At 35.1% G+C, this 20,470-nt stretch overlaps 2 protein-coding genes across 2 annotated transcripts; both read left to right on the top strand.

The window, feature by feature from the left end:
* Positions 1-486: 486 nt before the first annotated feature.
* On the top strand, positions 487-9,456 carry LOC145583272 (putative methyltransferase PMT7). Its single transcript, XM_081640484.1, has 8 exons — positions 487-594; positions 787-963; positions 3,646-4,060; positions 5,111-5,400; positions 5,939-6,322; positions 7,324-7,570; positions 7,685-7,823; positions 8,767-9,456. The coding sequence occupies exons 2-8, from the start codon at positions 813-815 to the stop codon at positions 8,923-8,925; spliced, it is 1,785 nt and encodes a 594-aa protein (XP_081496610.1). The 5' UTR covers positions 487-594; positions 787-812; the 3' UTR covers positions 8,926-9,456.
* Positions 9,457-10,275: 819 nt separating this feature from the next.
* On the top strand, positions 10,276-12,019 carry LOC145583273 (uncharacterized). Its single transcript, XM_081640485.1, has 3 exons — positions 10,276-10,396; positions 11,207-11,579; positions 11,677-12,019. Exons 2-3 carry the CDS (start codon positions 11,232-11,234, stop codon positions 11,839-11,841), a joined length of 513 nt encoding a protein of 170 aa, XP_081496611.1. The 5' UTR covers positions 10,276-10,396; positions 11,207-11,231; the 3' UTR covers positions 11,842-12,019.
* The last annotated feature ends 8,451 nt before the right edge of the window (positions 12,020-20,470 follow it).

Raw genomic sequence — 20,470 nt, forward strand, 5'->3', positions numbered from 1 at the left:
TACTCGGTAAGGGGTTTACTCGAGGGGTTCGGTAAGGGGTTACGAGTTACTCGGTCAAAATTAACTCGAGTAATCCCTGACTAAGTAACTCGAGTAACCTCGGCCACACCGTGTGACTAGCCACAAAGAAAAATCATTCCATTTTAAAATGAGATGGCTAGTGGCGCAAGTAGAAATGAGGGAAAAAACATGACTTAATGTGGGTATTGATTGTTAGTTTATTGAGTTGAATTATTTTTCAAATCTTTCCATACAATTTAAGAATAAAAAATGGTTGTTTTCAAGTTTTCGTATATCATTATTTTAAGGGTTAAAAATATATGATTAAGACATATTTATAAGTAAATTCATTATTACTCATTAAATCATTTTATTTTAAAATTTTTGTGAAATGAATATGAATGTCAAGATTTATAACCCATGCATCGCACCGGTGCTATACAATTTGACCGACACTTATTTTCATTCCTCCCAAAACTAATCTTTCCTATCTTCTCATCACTTGAAAACGGCATACCATCACGTGGTCTCTGTTCTGATCCAGCTTTCTTTCACAAAACACAACTCTTCTCTTTCTTCTGAGAAGAAACATAAGTCTGATATTCCTTTAATTACTTCCTATTTTTAATTCAAATTTCTCAATTCTAAATACTGTTTTTAATGTTCTTCCTAATTTTCTCCAATCATCAACACTGTTAAAATTCCTTAAACAATACTTGTATCTCCAATTCCCCTTGTTCTCTGACACTGTTTCCTTCTCTCTCTTCTTTCCCACTCAAATTGCAGATCTCACTGAATTTTCCCAGAAAATTATGGGAATTAAGAGGATGTTTCCAGATTCCAAAGGGGGCCAAATGTTGATGGTGGGTTTGATTTTGATTGCTGCCGCTTTTTATGGAGGCACCCTCTTTGCCAATAATGCCCCTCTTTTGGAAATACCCACTTCCTCCAATTTTTCTACTGGTAATTTTCTCAACTTTTGCTTAAAAATCCAATCTTTATTATTTTTCTGTTAGTAAAGATTCAATCTTTATTATTTTGCGTTTAAGTTTAATATTTCTGTAAATTGGTTTAATTTAATGTTAGTATGTTGTTTATTGTATTTTGCTGCTGGGTTTTTGTTGGATGTTTGTGTCATAAGCTTAAGTAGAAAAAATGGATATATGAGTTTATAATGTTCAATTTGTTTAATTGGTAAAGAATATTTTGCAACCTTGGAATAGATATTGTTGATTAGCAATTGATTAGCAGCTCAAGCAATGAATTTCTGAGCTGTGTAATTATGATACTTAGTAGTAGATTGGCGAACCTGGTTATTGGGCAGGGCGTAGCGGGTCGAAGATTGGTTGTTGTTTCATTAATATACTTCAATGTCTTGGGAGATAAAGTATTAATTGAAATTTAGAGATTGGGTATAGGGAGGTGGATCAATGGATCATAGTGTGTTTTATGGATCTTAGGGCCGGATAGAAACCGCTTCCTTCCCCACATTTTTCGATTTGGGATAGCATTGAAATTTTGGCAGCTTCTTGAAGCATTGTTTCACTTCCAAGCTTATGATAAACTGAGTCGTGTCTCGCTCAATTGCTTTGTTGATTGTGAGGTGGATATTAGTTTTGATAGTATGCAACAGGATTGGAATAGTTGATCCCCTTGATGCCGAGTGCCCACAAATTGGACATCACAATATTTTGGGTGAAGAAAGAAAGTACCCTGCTGTAGTATGAAATTATGCATTTATGGAAACCATCAAACTTGTTGGTGTAATTCTTGAAGACTTGTTGCAACATAAATCATGTTATGAGGGTACATAGGGCTAGGAAATGACCATGTTCGCTGAATCTGTCAACAAGATCCTTCTTACTCTTCCCATGTGACTATTCACCTATAGGATGATTTGCATTTGGATTGGGCAAGGATTAAAAAAAAAGGATGCAGAAGAAGCTTTGTATCTTTGGGACGTTGTGGATTCTTTTATAATTAGCATCTTGCTTGAAACATGGTAGCAATTATAGCGGGCTAATAACTTAGTCAAGTACTACGTAGGCCTCTATTGTGGCAATAATGACAGGGTAACCCACTGACCCCATCAATATCAAATGTGCATCCAAGATCATTGATCTACAAGTCTAGCTTTATATCCTATCTCATATTTTTCCTTCCGACTGGGAACATGTAGCGTAAATTTTCATCATGTTAGGATCTAAATTCAATTTAAGGCTTGAATGAGTAGATGGGCTTCCAATTGTAGGGAATTGGTAATTTAAACCCTATAGTGTGCATCAACTTCCTTGTTTACTGCTCCTCTTTTATACTTGGTTTTGTGACAGACATTATGATAAGCCATTTGTTCTAGAAGAGACTAGGGAGTGTATATTTTTGGCATTTGGGCCAAAGAAAACCCCCTCATTTCTCATGTTGTTTGTTATAGATGAAAAACATTTTCACCAATCACCACTGTCCTTCTCTTTCTTCTTTGATTCCAGTACTGCCATTCGCTCTCTTTCTAACCACTTCCTTTACCACCAAGCCCACCACCATTTATTTGGAACTACTAGAACCACCATAACTCCGTGGTGGTCGCAGTCGAACAGAGGTTATGAATCTATCACTTGGGGCTAAATTTGACTGTTAAAAGGTTGAATAGTCTCCTCTGTTCTCTCACCATTAACATCCTCATTTCCAGTTGTGAAATAAAAAAGCTATGGAGGGTTTGCTAAGGGTTTCAGTGGAGGATATAGAGTGGTGGCTGTGGTGTTGTTGGATGGATTTTAGTATTTTGCTGGGTTTTCATGGTAAATGGGTGGGTTTTCATGGTAATTTTCTGCGGCTGTGAGGCAGTGCTGGTGGTGTTTGGGGTAATTAAGGACTTAAGGTAGAGTTAAGGGATTAGAATGAAATCTTTCAAGGGTGGGGAATCATGGCAGAGGAAAGTGGGGGAAACATAATGGGAATGGATCAATTGACTCAACAAACAACAAATTAAACACTCTATTAGTGTTTTTTCTTTCATTTGTCGTTGAATGAGTAGGTTTTCTAGAAAGGTCTTGGTCAGGTACATAGCCCTTGTGCCTTGTAACAACTCTGCACCATTGAGTTTGGGCATTGTTCTTTAATCAAAAGGACTAATTGATGTATTGACAGGATGTTTGGACTGAAATTAGCCACATGCCCAAAAATTGGAGCGAATTGGCCTCAGAGTGAACCCAATGATGACAAAATCTTTTAACATCTTGTCTCACTTTCTTCCAACTACTAAATGATCACAATTTCATAAATGTTTTGGGTTCTCGCGCTGTTCAAGAGCAGCAATGGGTCTTTTCCTTATGATATCCACTTGTTCAGGACCCTAATCTTTTGAAAGGCTAAAGTTCTGTTTAGAAGCCAATCATTAAACTACAGAAATCAATAGAAAAGTAGTTTGAAATCTTTGATTTTCACTTGTTTGAAATGTTGTTCTGCAAATGTAATGGAAATATAGTATGTGCACTACACTTTGCACAATTTAAAATATTGTTAGATAGTGCATAAATGATATATTAATTGTAATATCAGCTTCTTTTTTTTTTTTTTTCCTTTTTTTTTTGTTTTTATTGCTTCATTGATCTAGATATTGTTCAATTGACAGTACCACATATGTTGCAGATTCCTCAAGCTTTACAAATAGAGTTGCACTTAGTTATCGAAGGACACCATTGATGATCTCTCAATCAGGGATGAATGTATGCCCAATCAACTTAAATGAACATATACCTTGCCATGATCCTTCCTATGTGAAAGATTTGCTCCCATCTCTAGATCTTTCGAGGAAAGAGGAACTGGAGAGGCACTGCCCTCCTCTTGACAAACGCTTATTCTGTTTGATACCACCTCCTAAGGATTATAAAATACCAATCAGGTGGCCAACCAGTAGGGATTATGTCTGGCGGAGTAATGTGAATCATACTCACCTTGCAGAAGTGAAAGGAGGTCAAAATTGGGTTCATGAGAAGGGGCAGCTGTGGTGGTTTCCCGGTGGTGGTACTCATTTCAAGCATGGAGCTGTTGAATACATTCAAAGGTAAATATCCACAACTTTTACATCATCTTGACTCTAGGAAATAGATACGTAGTATTATTAGTCTTTGTGAGTACTAGCAATCATGCCCTGTGCTTGGTAGCTTATCCAGCATGGTTTTGGGTAGAGCTGTTCAACTGACTGTGGCCCATTAAGACCCTGCCCCGTCCCAGTGTTATACAGGTTGGATCCAAAATATCCTGTAAAAGGGTCGGGTTGTTGATGGGGCCCTCAATAGGCCGGGGCGGGCTCTTAAAGGGTCACTTTTTTATGTGTGTTTCACGGCCTGGGGCAACGTCACCTTCTCTCCCTTGAACCCATCGCTTTTTTTATTCATCCAAAACAAATCAACATATCTACTCAAAATCTACTAGTGAAAAAATAAAAATGGAGGGAGAGAGAAACATTATAAACTCTTGAATCTAACACATATTTATAAGCCAATTTCATCAATATTTCATTTTTGTAGATAGATAGAAGTCTTCAAGTCTCTCTCTCTCTCTCTCTCACATACTCAAATTAGAGAGAACTTAGGTGACTTAATGAATCCTGGAAAATACTGGAGGAAGGGGATAAACTATGAAGAGTATAGGAGTGAGAAAGTGGAGCCGTTGGAAATCTGAGAAAGTTAAAAAAAAAAAAAAAAAAAGATGGTCAAAGGGATTCTTGAATTTGTCGGTGGACGGTGGTGAGGGCCTGAACCATGAAAAAAGTGTGGTAAGGCCCATTTAAGTGCTGACATATCCCTTGTTTGCATTAATATGAGTGGCCCTTTAAGTTCAAAGCAGGCCTGGGTCAGATATCCTGCCTCAGTCCATACTAATGTTTATCAAGGTCTGCCCCTATGTGCCCGTCCCCTGACCCACCTAGTTGAATAGGCCTAGTATTGGGTATAGAAATTATTTACTTTGGTTTTATTGTCAATTTTTATTCACGTCCTTATATTTCCAGTGCTTCATCTTCCAAGACCTCTACACCATGACTATGTAATGGTTTAAGGCCTTCAGTGCTGTCTTGCAGATAATTGATCTGCTGACTTAATTCTTTATGCAGGTTAGGAAATATGACCACTAATGAGACAGGTGATCTCCGTAATGCAGGGGTGTTTCAGGTTCTAGATGTTGGCTGTGGTGTTGCCAGCTTTGGAGCATATCTACTGCCATTAGATATACAAACAATGTCCTTTGCCCCCAAAGATGGGCATGAGAATCAGATTCAGTTTGCTTTAGAACGAGGAATTGGTGCAATGATTGCTGCCATATCTACAAAACAACTTCCTTATCCCACAAGCTCATTCGAAATGGTACATTGTTCAAGATGCCGTGTTGATTGGCACGAAAATGGTTAGTTACTTAATATTTCTCTCACATGCCTTTTGAGACATATATCTGATGTCTATGTATGGAACAACATCATAAATACATGTAGTTTGGATTGTATTCAATTGTGAATAAGTGGTTTCTAGCAGATGAATTTTTGGTGAAAGAAGTGGAAGATATTCGTTGATATTCTTTGTTCAATAACATAACATGAAGTTCTCTATTTGTTTCTTTGCTTTTTTCGTAAAAATTCTTGTAGATTTTTTGGTTTTTGGTGTAGTATGTCAAGGTGGTTTATGCTGTTACGCCTTCAACTAGAATCACTTAACTCTCTAATTTACTAAAAGTATCCCATCCCTGCCTATGTGACAGAACAATGTTGTCTTGGAAAATTCATATCATTTTGACTTTGTTGGAGCAAGCGTTTCATATAATGAATGTTTAACTGTGGTAGATACAATTGTAAAGCGTTTTATTTACTGAAATTTTGTCGTGCCAATTTATTTCCCTAACCATGCTTTCACATACAATGAAATAATTTTTCTTTGTACAATATATGCAGATGGCATCCTGCTGAGAGAAGTTGACCGCCTTTTAAGACCGAATGGATACTTTGTATACTCTGCCCCACCTGCATACAGAAAAGATAAAGATTATCCCATGATATGGGATAAGTTGGTGAATATAACAACAGCCATGTGTTGGAAACTCATAGCTAAAAAGGTTCAAACAGCAATCTGGGTTAAACCAGGGGATCAAACATGTGTCCAGCAGAATGCAGAACAGAACCTGGTACAAATTTGTGACGTGACCAATGGTTTAAAGCCATCATGGAATAAACCACTGAAGAATTGTGTAACCTTGAGTGGTGAACTAGCAAATTCTAATAAACTTCCTCCACGGCCAGAGCGTCTTTCTGTGTATTCTGAGAGTCTCAGTAGACTAGGTATGTTATTCATCGAATTCTATAATCTATACAAATTGAATAATTTAATGATGTCTTGCTTTTGTCAGTTAATGTCTCAAAAATATGTGCTTCCTAAAGTTTGTGTCTACTTTTGCAATTAACTAGGGTTGAAATCGTAGAAATTAATGAATGCTTGCATTGTTTTAAGTTGTAAGGCAGACTAGACTGGAGAGTCTTACCACACCGTGTATGAAGCCCTATCAGATGTATCAGGGAGCTAGATAGAAAGAAATAGCTTGAATTACTTGGTGCAGTTTTTAAAGCTCATATTGTTAAGATATATTGAATGTCATTAATGACTTAGCTGATTTCGTTGCATTTTTCAGTGGATTAGGGTATAAAGTATAATAAAATTATAAAAGAGAATCCTGTGTCTTTTTTTTATGCAACTAAATCATCTCTTTTTGAAAACTATATAAATTACCAGAAAACTTCAAACTAGAACAGATCAGATCTTATATCTTTTTTTTTTTTCTTTTCGTATTTGTAAAAATTATAAATTTAGATATCTGAAAAATACACACTGAGACGAATCTAACAAGATCCCACTTGATATTAATTTTATTACACTTTGATGTACGACTAAAATCAAAGTTCAGTCATATTTTACCAAACAAGATTACAAAAATTCAAACCAGAGCAGACAAGACTTATGAATATTCAGAACACCTTGTTTTAGACTAAGAGAACAAAGCCTTAGATCAAAATATAACAAATTTGCAACTTTGTATTTAACAAATATAGGGCTAATGAAAATTTTTCCTTTTTTGTTTGTTTATTTTTTTTATTTTTATTTACTTTTGTTTGTGGCTGCCAAATATTTCTTACAATGTACAAGAAATTGGGCTACTAGCAATAAAAATTTCCCAATGAAAAATTGTAGTTTTATAGACACCCGTTTTCTGTCTTGGTAATTAGGACGAGTCATTATCTTTGTGTGTGTATGGTTGACTTTGACCCCTTTTGCATGACTTCAATAGGTGTTAATCAAGAGCAATTTACCATGGACTCAGTATTTTGGAAGAATCAAGTTGAGCAGTATTGGATGTTGATGAATGTTAGCCAGACACAGATTCGAAATGTCATGGATATGAATGCCCTCTGGGGTGGTTTTGCTGCAGCATTAAACTCATATCCTGTTTGGGTCATGAATGTAGTTCCTTCAACCATAGATGATACGTTGACTGCTATTTACAGTAGAGGTTTGCTAGGTGCTTTCCATGATTGGTAAGAGACTATTATACTACATGTCTACATCTGCTATTTTTAAATTTCAACCAACTCAATAGTGAGTTTGATGATCAGCAATTTTTAACAAAGTTCATGAATGCTTTCTGTTAGGTGTGAGCCTTTTTCAACTTATCCTCGATCTTATGATCTTTTGCACGCGAGTTATCTTTTCTCTCATTACAAATACCACAATAACAATTGTCTGCTGGAGGATATCATGCTGGAGATGGATCGTATTCTGAGACCTCAGGTACCATTTAATTTGCTTCTTGTATCGTTTCTTACAATTACTCCTCAGTTTAACCTTCTGGTCCACCTTTATTAAACTGAGTTATACACGTCATAAAAGGCCTTTATGTGCTTTGTGATTAATTTGGCTCAATATTTTGTAATCATAACATTTTCGTGTTGAGTGAAACATATAATTGATCCAAAAATAAAGCATGCGTAGCACATACAAATAACATGGCTTGGTGATTAAAGACAGTCTTATGAGACATAAAATATTCTACCTTCCCTTGGATATGACACCTACAAACATAATACCCTTACCAAGCCATAAAGATCGTGGGTGCTCATCAAGTGAAACCTCACCTATGAGTATGACAGCTGACAGGATAGAATGGCTTAAGGTTAAACTTCCTGCAGGGTCAATCCATGTTTTGCTTTCGACCTTCATTTCCAGGTTACCTAAAAAATTAATGAGGAAGGGGGGAAAGGATCCTTTACAAATCCGAAAAAAAAAAAAAAAAAGAACTCAAACCCCATCCCAACCAAAAGCATACGCACTCGACAAATCTTTGAGCATGCCCAGCTGCATTTGGTTCTTTGTTCTAGAACCTCCAGTCAAAGAACATGTAATTTTGTTGGTGGAAAACATCCTCTCACCTTCCACATTGAACCGAGGGCTTTTACACTCATTGTTTATGAACTTCTATTGCAATGTGTTTTGTATGTACAGAAATAGGCTGGTCTTCTGTACAGTTAGTTAGCCTATTTCATGCCAAACTATGCTCAGGGCAATCTTTTTTGTGTCCATTCTCATGGGTAGACAATTTGTAAGGTGTTCAGGGGTTGATATGCCATTAAGGGGAAAGAATATATATTGATGATGGAAAGAAAGCAAAACTACACAAACATCCTTTAGATTTTGTTACCAACTCAAGTCCTGAAGTGGAATATTTTATATGCAGGGATTTATAATTATCAGGGATGAAGAACCAATCATTTCGAGAATTAAGGATCTTGCACCGAAGTTCCTTTGGGACGTGAGTTCATACCAGATGCAAAACAAACAAAATGAAAATGAATCTGTACTCGTTTGCAGGAAAAAATTCTGGGTAATTGTTTGAAAGATGTGTGTTAAACAGAATACAGACAGGTCATTAATACAAATACTCCCCAGAATCCCCAGGATATTTCCAGTCGAAGTATATAACAGGTGTGAGATTGGGACAAAGGAAGAGTAGACAAAGAAGCATTTTGTAATTGTGTTAGCTTATTTTTCTTCTAAGTTTGTTCTCATGGTAGGGTTTTTTTTTTTTTTTTTTTTTTTTTTTTTTTTTTTTTTTTTTTTTTTTTTTTTGAGAAATAGTGATAGAGGAAAAATTGCAATAGTTTAGTTCTTTGCTGTATGAATAACATTTAATTAATTTATCTTTCCTCTTTACATAACTAGGTGATATTGTTATTGTATACAAGATTTTTGCTTTTGCCAAATCTATGTCGATACCTATATTTATTTATAATTTATCTCAAAGGCACAACATGTGGTATCCAAATCTATGACTTGGTGCCGTATGAGCAATGACATGGTAGGTCAAGACCATTGATCATGGTAAGTTATAAGAGGAAGTCATGCTAGGGAGAGGAATTATTGTACAGATTTGCAGCTAATTTGTGGGTGGTCCAGTCCACTTCGAATCACATTCCAATTTTCCTTATGAAGCGAGGAAATTTGGATTTCCTCGTGGGGAAAAATAAAAATGCTCGTGAGAAAATTTCTTCTCACGAGTAATAAGACTAAATGTAAAATGCTATACAAAAAGTGAACAAGACATGATCTCTTTAAATAAAAATTTAAAAAAAAAAACAAATTAAAAAAAAAAAAAATGCAACAAGACAAATTGGATAATTTTCTCATCCCAAAGTGGATAATTTATGTGTTAATTAGACTATCTTGATGACCATAAAAATATGCAAATGGTTATAATATTATACATGCGTTTATATATAACTATTCTCAAAGTGTTTGACCCGCAAATACTAGACTAAAAAAACCATGAGGATTGAGGTTCGATTGGAGTCATCCTAACCGTTAAAAAAAAAATAATTAAAAAAAAAAAACAAAAACAATGCATCCATACCAAATTGCTATCGATTAATACCTGTTAAGAAAAAGAAAGCTAGGGATACAACAAAAGTTGTGGACGGCTTTTTTTTTTTTTTTTTCCTTTTGTTTGGGCGAATTAAATATTGAAGATGACAAAAGGAGAGATAAGTCCAAGTATTAGATGTACGAAAAGATAAGCAACTTGAAAAAAACGTGGGTTTTTTTAAAAATAAATTCATTTGATTTTTGTAAGGACAAAGACAAATTCGATAAATGGTTTGGATTAATCAAATTAAATTAACATAGCCACTAAAAAGCTATCCAGATTTGTAAAGCTACCCCGTATAATTTTCTACTACGTACGTATATGAAAAAAATAAAATAAAAAATTAAACTATACCTCATTTTGCCTATAAATAACCGTTCAAAGTTCTCCTACCTCATATATACTTCCCAACAATCCAACGTAACTCAAGAATATTTGTATTCAGGTAATCCTTCTCTCTCTATCACTTCAATAATATTTCCCTCTTCTTTCACAAGTTATTTTGTTTAATGGTGTTAAGCAATGCATGGTTATATAATCTCTCACTTGATAAAAATTTGTGAGTTTAAGTTGTGATTTTTATATCTACTCTTCACCAATTCACCACATGTACTGATTTTAATTAACCACATGATAAATGTCCAGCAAGGTCAAGTCTATACCCAGTACGGAGTATTATGTAGCTTAGATGTTTAGTTATTTAGAAATGACTTGTTACATTAATTATTACTCCGTATTATGAAAGTAATGACTTGTTGTCGTGTCCTTACATTACTTTATGTGTCGTTGTGACATTCTTCACTGGTATAGCTTTTACTACAAAGTATGTTTAACAAAGAAGAAAAAAAAAAGTTATTTCATTATGTTACAGTTAAAAAATATATGAAAGTTACATGATACAGAGTAGTAGTATCAGTATATTTTTTTACAACCTCTTTGAATATTAGATATCCGTAAGGCCGTTAGTAACAAGAGTTGGTTTACCAATGAGGTCTTGGTCTTATGGTTAAGTTAAGAATGTGGGCATGTGTATCCCAGAATTTCGAAAATATTAAAATATAATTCCTGGAAGATAAAAATATATTTAAAATAATTAAAAATTTATTTTAATTAAAAATAAATAAAACAAATAATCTCAGCTGTTTATTTTTAAAAAATTATGGTAGTCAAAAGTCACATGACCATATTAGAATCATCATTAAGTCTTCCTAATTCTAGTAACTTGATTTATTTAGCAAAGTACAATATTTTGTAGGCTAATTTAAGAGAAGGAAGAAATCATGGCTGCTATGAACGTCACAGCAGAAGTAGTGCCTGTGGAGGATGTGGAAATTGATATGGAAGCTAAGGCCAAGGAATATGATACGCAAACTCGTGCTGACGGCAACGAATATCGAATGACAACCGATGTCAAAAACTTTAGCAAACACCGCGTGGATATGGTGGAGACTCATTTTTGGCACGGGCGTACAGTTACTAACTTCCCTGGCCTCCCAGTTAATACTGGTGCTGCAATGCGCCAGGCCGGGACTCTTCCCGAAGGCGTCAAGTGGGGAATCGTTTATGCTGACGGCGATCAGGCCAGTAATCGTAAATTCATTGTTGCTGTTCATGGCCCAACGGGCAAGGTAATGTATCACAACGTATTACTCCGTACTATAGTTGCATGTTTTTTTTTTTTTTTTGTCCAAGAATATTGAAGTGACTCGTGATGTTATTGTACAGATCTATGTTGAAAGTGGACCAATAGGTCCAGTCGATTGGAATGTAGTTGAAGTCAAACTGGACCGGCATTCCACCAACAAAGCTGATATCACTGACCCAATTTTTGGAGCCAGGATTGTGGCCGAGATCACCGGTACCTATGCAGTTGCAAAGTTCTATAATTAGCTAGGCTCACATCACTTGAGCCAGTTTGTTACAATTTCGCTCTACTTGTTTGTAATGTTGTGTTATGTATCTCGTGTGTTACATGCTATGTATGTTGTGTCTACGTGACACGTGAATAAATGGTGAAGCTCCCCTCTAGGACGTACATACTCATAACCTTGAGTTTGTAACCAATTGAAGGGGGGGGGGGGGGGGTGATGCTCCCTAGCTTTCTATGTTTGCAATAATAATTCAAGTGTATTTATTAATGATTATGAATGTTCTTATTTATTACTCGTACAGTCATACTCCCTTGACTTCCCTTCAAAACTCATTTATCCTAACAAACGAACCATAGAAATCTCTGTTTAGGAGATTTATAATAACATTTTATATATCCTAACAAACGAACCATAGAAACTTTTGTTTAGGGGACTCATTATAACATTTTACATGATTTTGGGGCCCCAATCATTAGGGGATCATGTACGATCGCCAAGTTGCGCCGCGTCAGCGTTGCCCTTGGCCACAAACAAGACTTACTGTTATTTCAATATCTTATAACTAAGAAAAGATATATTTCCTTCGTTTTTTTTGTTGACACGTTTCTTTAGTCACGTTTGCCAATGCACAAATTCAACCGTTAATATCTTTAATTACCGATTTCATAATATTATAAAATGTTGATATTTTGAAAATTTATATCGTGACGAATCTAACAAGACCGTGATTTCATAAGACTATATTTTTCATTATCGAACAAGGTGAAATGTGAGAGAGACTTGTGAATGCTTCTGTTTTAACAAAAATATTTCTTTCTTTTTTTGAAAATATTCCTTTTTGTACCCTATTTATGAAAAATGTTTAATCCTATTTAGTTTGGTCCATAATAAGGGTCCAATAATAGTGTAGTTGGATTGAGCTCGAAAAGAGCTTTCCAACGATATATTATAAGCCCAATTCCGATGAATAATGAGGAAGTTATGGCTAAAATACTAAATTGGGCCTGAAATGGTTTTATGGCCCAATGATCTAGTGGAGGGCCCAATAATTAATATTCCTAAAGTTTTTAGGATTGATTTTAATCTTCTAGAATGATCTAGAAGGTTATTTTGAGTTCTAATGGGATTAGGAATAATAATTATATCTTTTATGAAAATAAAGAATTCTATTTGGATTAAAACAAGTGTTTTTAAAGAGATTAAATCTGATTTTTAAAGATAAGTACGGATTTTATTAATCGAATTTAATTAGATTAAGGATTCCGTACATGTTTTTAGAAAACGCGTGAATCAGCGCGGAACGTCAAAGCTGGCGTGACACGACAAGCCTGTCGCACAGCGACAGGGCTGTCGTGTCACGCTGGACCCTGTCGTTCTGCGACAGGGGCAGTTTTACTCCTGATAGGATTCGGTCTTTTTCTAATTGTTTTCGGGCTATTTTCTATATAAATAGGGTCGTATTTCCTCGATTTTATTCACAACAATTCACAATCATCAACAATATTCTATTCTCTTCTTTCTCAAGCTAATAACTTTTCTTTCCCTCTCTTTCTAAGCCTTCCCTTTTACAAATAAAATACCGCATTCACGAGTTCTAGACACACCTAGCCAAGCTCGAACTAGATGTGAAAGGTTGATAATTTCTGAGAGTTTGGTCCCAAATCCTTATTTCAATTATTTAAATTAATTGTTTGATTTAATATTTTCCTTGAAGTTACTAGCGTGTGTAATGTTTTGATAGAAAGAGATACGAGGAAACAAAGTAAGTTGTTGTATTGCTATATTTCTTTAGAAAGCATGCTCATATTATTTTAATTCCTAGTGTCATGTTAGGGTGCTTTTATTGCTTTCTAGTATCATGTTTAGGTTGCTTCCTATTTCTTATATCATGTTAGTATCATGTTAGGGATAAAGCTTTGATTTTTATTGTTTAGTGACATGCTAGGATTTGTTATTAATCTTGTTAGTATCGTGCCTAGGATCTTGCTATTATTATGCCTAATGATTGTATATTAGTTAGAAAGCGCACATGAATATGAGAAGAATAAAGTAGAGGCCTATTTTTAAGGTAGGTTCAATCTCTTTTAGGTTGGATTTGTACCTTCATCCCGAATATCCAGTCATGGTTCCAGACCACTATGGAGTCAGCGATCTCATGGATCGTGAAGGGGTGTAACCTTCACCCTGTGAACGGTTTACAAGTTCTTAAAACTTGTTGGCGACTCTTTTGCTCTAGCTTCCTTCCCTTTGAACGCCACCATACTTAAGTGTATGATCACAGTGGGGCTCAAGTGTGGGATGCTTGAAATATTCCCTACAACACCATAAAGAGAGCAACAGAGAGAATCGAAACTATTTGACCATGGCTAGCTTATCCTTACCTGGCGGGATCAATTCATCACCAAGTAAGGTCATCAAACGGGTCACTTGAACTAGTGACCTCCTAATCAATAGCTTTCTTTGTTGGCAAGAAGGCTTTGACAACGTTGAGGCTCGAGAAACCCCAAAGCAAAGTTTGGGCGCCTGCTTCAGATAACAAATTTCAAGAGTAATGATCACAAAAATCATTACAACAGAGGGAAAAGAAACCAAACCAATTCCACTCCAACAAAATACCACCACTACTACAAAAAACCCCTATCGAGTCGCCTCTAAACCATCTTACACATCGCTTCAAGGGCGACACTACAGGCACCGACACAATAGGTACCCCCCTTACGTGTCGCCTATGACCTGATGCGTTAGAGTACTTTACGAGTCACTTGGTTGATTATAGGCGATGCATAAAATAAGGTATAGGAGTCACTACAATATAGTTTATAAGTCACTTGTTTCTTTAGATGCGACTTGAAAAATATAGTTTTCGAGTCACACATTACTTTAGAGGCGATAGGTAAGGTCTATTTTATAAGTCATTTATTTACAAAAATGCGATGTATATAATAAAAATTATGTGTTGCTTATTCAGTAAAGGCGATGCGTATGGTAAAATTTATCAGTCACTTATTTATTAGAGGCGATGCGTATGATAAAATTTATGAGTCACTAATTTATTAGAGGCGATGCGTATGATTAAAATTATGAGTCACCTATTCATTAGAGGCGATGCTTATAATGTAATGGCCCTGCTACGTGCAGCTATCCTAAACATGCATAATACAAAAATTTATTTATAATCATAAAAATGACGATATTTGACTAATTTAAACTAATAAAGACAAAATTAGCTAAAATATATTAATAATTGAAAATTTTATTATAAAACGAGTACATACATGAAAAATTCTGTGCTATATAAAAAGAAAAAAACTGAAATAACTTTGTTCGCTAACTTTTGAGTACAAGTTTCATTCTCATTAAACTACAAACATTTATCATAAAAAAATCTACACCATCTTTCTCGAATATCATCGATCACCTCCTTAGTGAAAGGCTCAAGAGAGAAATGCTACATACACAATAAATAGATACATTAGTAATACATACATGTAACATAAACAACCGCTAATTTTATAAAAATAAATATTTATTTAATACCTTTTCCCAATCGTTATCTTTTTGTATTATAAGTGAGACAATTTGATCCATATACTTCATGACATAATAGCCACACTCAACTCCGCCTGTTTGTCGAGAACACTGAAATGCAAATAATAATGTTTTTTTCTAGTAATGTCAATACACACATAAAACTTAAATGACCATAGTAATATAATGTAAACCAGCAACATCTACCTTAATGACATTCCACGTTAGCTTTGTTTTCCGAGATCCTTTGTTAATATTCATTAAAGTTCTATATGCCCTGTACAAAAATTTGATACGAATGCATTACATATGGACATAAAAAACTAATCAAACCTACAAAAAAATCGGCAGCATCTCTCCATAAAATTGACCTATACGGCACTATGCCATTATTAAAAGCATCTAAAACCACCAATACTTCCGGCATATAACATCTGTAACATTACAATATACAACCAACTCTTCTCAAACACCATGAAAATCATCACTTATAACCTTTGGCAATTCATCTTATCACCACCAGCATCCATATATTATCAAACAAGTAACAGAAAAAGATTAACTTGTAATACTTACACAGATAATGATCCTTTGAGATGCACACTATCTAATGACCAATCTGCCAAAGAATTGAAGAAAAAAGCTTCTCCTTTTTGGGGGCAAATCACAACTAGCATCCAATGATGACTTATAAATAAACAACATACAGTAAGAAAAAAAAGTCAGATAAATCATTCAAAAAAAAGAAAAAAAAAACAGAGGTTAACAAAGTAATGAGATTAATTATGAGTTGTGTGTGCTTACTCTTGATAGAAAGGGGCAAGTATATATTGTTTCGTATGTTGCTTGGTCATAGAATGGTTCAAATAACTTGTCAACGAGGAAGGACGAGATTTAACCATTCCTAACCTTTGGGGACAAAAAATCCAATGGTGTCTTGAACTTCATTCTTATTGATTTCGTTTTGCAAACACCTAAACCAATTGCAAAAATATTAATATGATAAATAATAAGCATTTTTAGTCAAAATTTAAAGGAAATTTCACGATCTAAGTATTATTACCTTATCCAAATATGAACACATGATATGTTTAGCCATGCCATTTCAAATAATTGCTTAAGATCCTCACCAAATACGTAAGTTGTAAAAGTGACTCTCTCAGGATAATAGAATATATTCTCTTCAAACTCAACATCAACGCTGAAATCAATGTCTCGATTCTTATACAAGTTGTATAGATCTTTGCAACTTTTTGGCAAGGACAAGAATGTGACCTTGCTCACAATGAAGCGTTGTATGGTTTCATTCTCATTTTCCTTCTGATGAGATTCAGCCGCTGAACCAATATCACCTATTTTATTACCATCTTGGATATTTTCCTTGTTCTTTTTATGTGGGTTTTGGTTGATCTTCATAAGAAAAATAAGAGAAGATAATTAAATGCTTATACTTTATAATTTAATTTTATCTAAAATAAAAGTAAGTTACCTCCTGAGATAATCTGACTTGTTTCCAAGGTCATTGTGCCCAGCTTCCTTTTATATCATCACCAAGATATTCATGTCCGAAAAAAGGTAAAGGTAGGGGTGTATTCTCCTCCCCGTCAACAATATCTAAGATAGTCACTTTGACATGATCTTTAAGTAATGGAACATTATGAATAATCTCTCCCGGTTCAGCTTTACATAAGGTCCCTCTAGCCACAACACGATATACTTGATCTTTTCCAAGGACCAGTAACTCACATGGAATGGGCTCCTGTACACAAGTTTTAATAAATATCAGTTTTTATTATCAAATTCTTGAGGTCATGTATGCTAATAATGATATATAAATTATTACCTTAGATCCATTGACGAAAGGATCGGGATCAATGGAGTGACAACTGCTATGAGGATGAAGAGATGTAGGACCATTCATATTGACTTCGACATCATTTGGTACATGTATGCCACAAGACTTCAAAAGCTCAAGGGTAACAACTTTCATTTCTGCTCTTGTTTGCTCCCTTACTTGTTCTATGAGTAAATGTGCAAATTCCTCTACTTGTTTAAATGTTAGCACACCATTCATCTCACGACCACGCTTCTTTCTTTTAAAAATTGATGTAAGAGTTGCTTTTCCTCCCACTCCCCTCACATGACCTCCATTCTCGGGAGTCCCAAGCGCTTCTGTTAAAATATCATGACTTTCGGAGGACACAAAATCACCAGATTTTTCTTTTTCCCTAAGCTCATACTGTTTGCAAATATAATAAACATAAATAGTTCTTTAAAACAGCAATAGTGTAAAATAATAGTTACTTGGGACTAAAAAAATGAATACTTACAATTTTCTCCACAATTTCTTTAGTTTTCTCATTTGAAATATTCCCATTCTTGTCCTTTCTTCCCTCTATCCACTTCTCATAGCGAAGTCTTGGAGGTATTGCAGGCATTTCGAATTCAGCTCCAGAAGAAGAGGGAGTTGATGAAAGGGCAGCATTTTTCAGTTGGGCTTTGATATGTCGTTCTTCTTGTTTTTCATATCCACCACGACCCAAATGATGTGGGTGCTCATTTTTATGTTCTCCCACTGCAGTACCATGTGCATCCCACTCAAGAGGATACGGTCCATCATCATCCTCTGTTATATATTTAGCAGTTGTAGGGCCTCTTGTCTTCTCTTTTTTTCAGTTGCTTAGTCTGATCATCAGCTTGAGAACTGGAAGGATCTTCCTCAGAAGCCATGTAATATGAAAATGAAAATCCTAACATAATAAGTTACGTTGTTAAGCATTAGAGTGTAAATAATGCATATACCTAAAATGAGAAAGAATAATTACATACCTGATCTGAGAAATTTACTTTGCACTTGTAGTTACTTATATTACTGGCAAACAAAAAAAGTTCACCTGTCAGAGCAAAAAAAAAAATGAAGGTTAGTGTACTGTCAAATAAGTTATACTTTAAATATACTTAAAATATACACCATAATCAATCACAAAGTTAGAAACCAAATAAACATTTAAGGAAAAAAAAACCTCAGTTATATAAGAATATCACAAGTATAGACGGACAAATGAAAAATAAAAAAAGGAAAAATTATCACCTATTTATTCATTACTTGGATTTTTGTTAACCCATACACCTTCATTATGATCATCGCGCAAATAATGCTCAGTTAAGTCATCTGCATTTAGTGGTACACTTTGATATAATGAAAACATAGGAATCTCATCAGTTTGACAAAATTCTTCCTCATCATGAACAAGGTCTGCTACTGCCACACCATTTCTCTTTCCTTGAATCACTATCGACCAATGATTTTCAACTGGGTCTTTCATGTAGAACACTTGTTTTGCTTGCGATGCCATTATGAATGGTTCATCTAAATGACCTAGTTTATCAAAATTTACTGATGTGTATCCCATATCATCAGTTTTGATACCTTTGCTTACATCCACCCACTTGCACTGAAACACGGGCACCTTAAACTCAATGAAGTCGAGTTCAAATATGTTCTCAATTACACCATAATATGACATCTTCGCATGACACGGTCTATTATCCTTTGCACTAGAAAAATGCAGACCAGACGCAACCAAAGTAACACCACTGTTCTGCATTGTACTACTATCATCCCTTTGCTTGGTGTAGAAACAATACCCATTGACATCATACCCCTCATAAGATACAACATTAGAAGATGGCCCAAATGCTAACCATTTAATGTCTTCAGAAACATCACCTGGTGTTTGACTTAATTGAGAATTAACCTTATTCTGGAACCACTTTATAAATGAGTGGTTGTGTTTATCTCTCAAAAACTTTTCATTTTTTCCAGGATTTTCAAGCCTTATATGATTCATATGTTCTTGCAAATAAGGATGCACCTCCACACTTTGTTGTAGGATATACAAATATGCTTGATTAAGTTTTTCGCGGCTAAGGATGACGACTCGACGTCCAATTGTACCTTTACCTTGAATCCTATCCTCATCATGACGAGGTATAGGCAGACCAAACTTTTCAAGCTCTGCTAAGTGCTCAATACAATATCCTAAGACCTCATCACTTAAATATCCTTCAATTATGCTACCCTCAGGTCGAGATCGGTTCCTCACATACCCTTTTAAATCACCCATATTACGCTCAAATGGATACATGTACCTAAGATAAACAGGTCCACATAATTTAACCTCTCTCACTAGGTGAAGTATCAAATGCACCATAATGTCAAAAAAAGAGGGTGGAAAGTACATTTCAAGCTGGCATAGTGTGAGAACTACTTGTGCTTGCAAAGAATCTAACTTTCCAGGATCAATTACCTTTGAGCAAATGGCTTTGAAAAATAAGCACAACTGAATTATGGTGCGTCTCACTTTTTTTGGTAAAATTGATCTAATTGCCACAGGTAAAATCTCTTGCATAAGTGTGTGACAATCATGAGATTTCAACCCAATTAATTTCAAGTCTTTCATCGAGACAAGATTACGGATATTTGAGGAATATCCATGAGGAACTTTCACACCATGTAAAGACTCGCACAAAAGCCTTCTTTCTTTTTTTGATAAAGTGTAACATGCTGGAGGTAAGTAATGGCGCTTTCCTTTCTTTATAGCTTTCAATTCAGGTCGTATGCCCAACTTAACCATGTCGCCCCGAGAATTCTTACCATCTTTAGTTTTACCCGATATGTTTAAAAGTGTGCCGATAAGACTATCAAAAACATTTTTCTCAACATGCATCACATCTATACAATGTCTCACTGATAGATGCTTCCAATACGGCAAGATCCAAAATGTAGACATCTTTTTGTAGCAAACGTTGTCACCCGGAGCCTTGTAAGGTTTGCCAAAAACACAATTGATGTCCTTAACCCGCTCATAAACTTGTTTCCCTGTTAGAGGAATAGGAGCAGTTCCCTGCTCGGGTTTTCCATCAAATGCCTTTCGAAGTTTACGGTAGGGATGATTACGAGGAAGCCATCTCCTATACTTTTTATACGACAACTTCTTACTTTTCGGTAGATGAATAGCTTCTGTATCATCTTCACAAATTGGGCATGCTTTATATCCCTTAGTCATGTGACCAGATAGATTCCCATAAGCTGGAAAATCATTAATTGTGCAATAAAT

Source organism: Chenopodium album, chromosome 15, assembly GCF_948465745.1.
Source record: "Chenopodium album chromosome 15, dcCheAlbu1.1, whole genome shotgun sequence".
NCBI lineage: Eukaryota > Viridiplantae > Streptophyta > Magnoliopsida > Caryophyllales > Amaranthaceae > Chenopodium > Chenopodium album.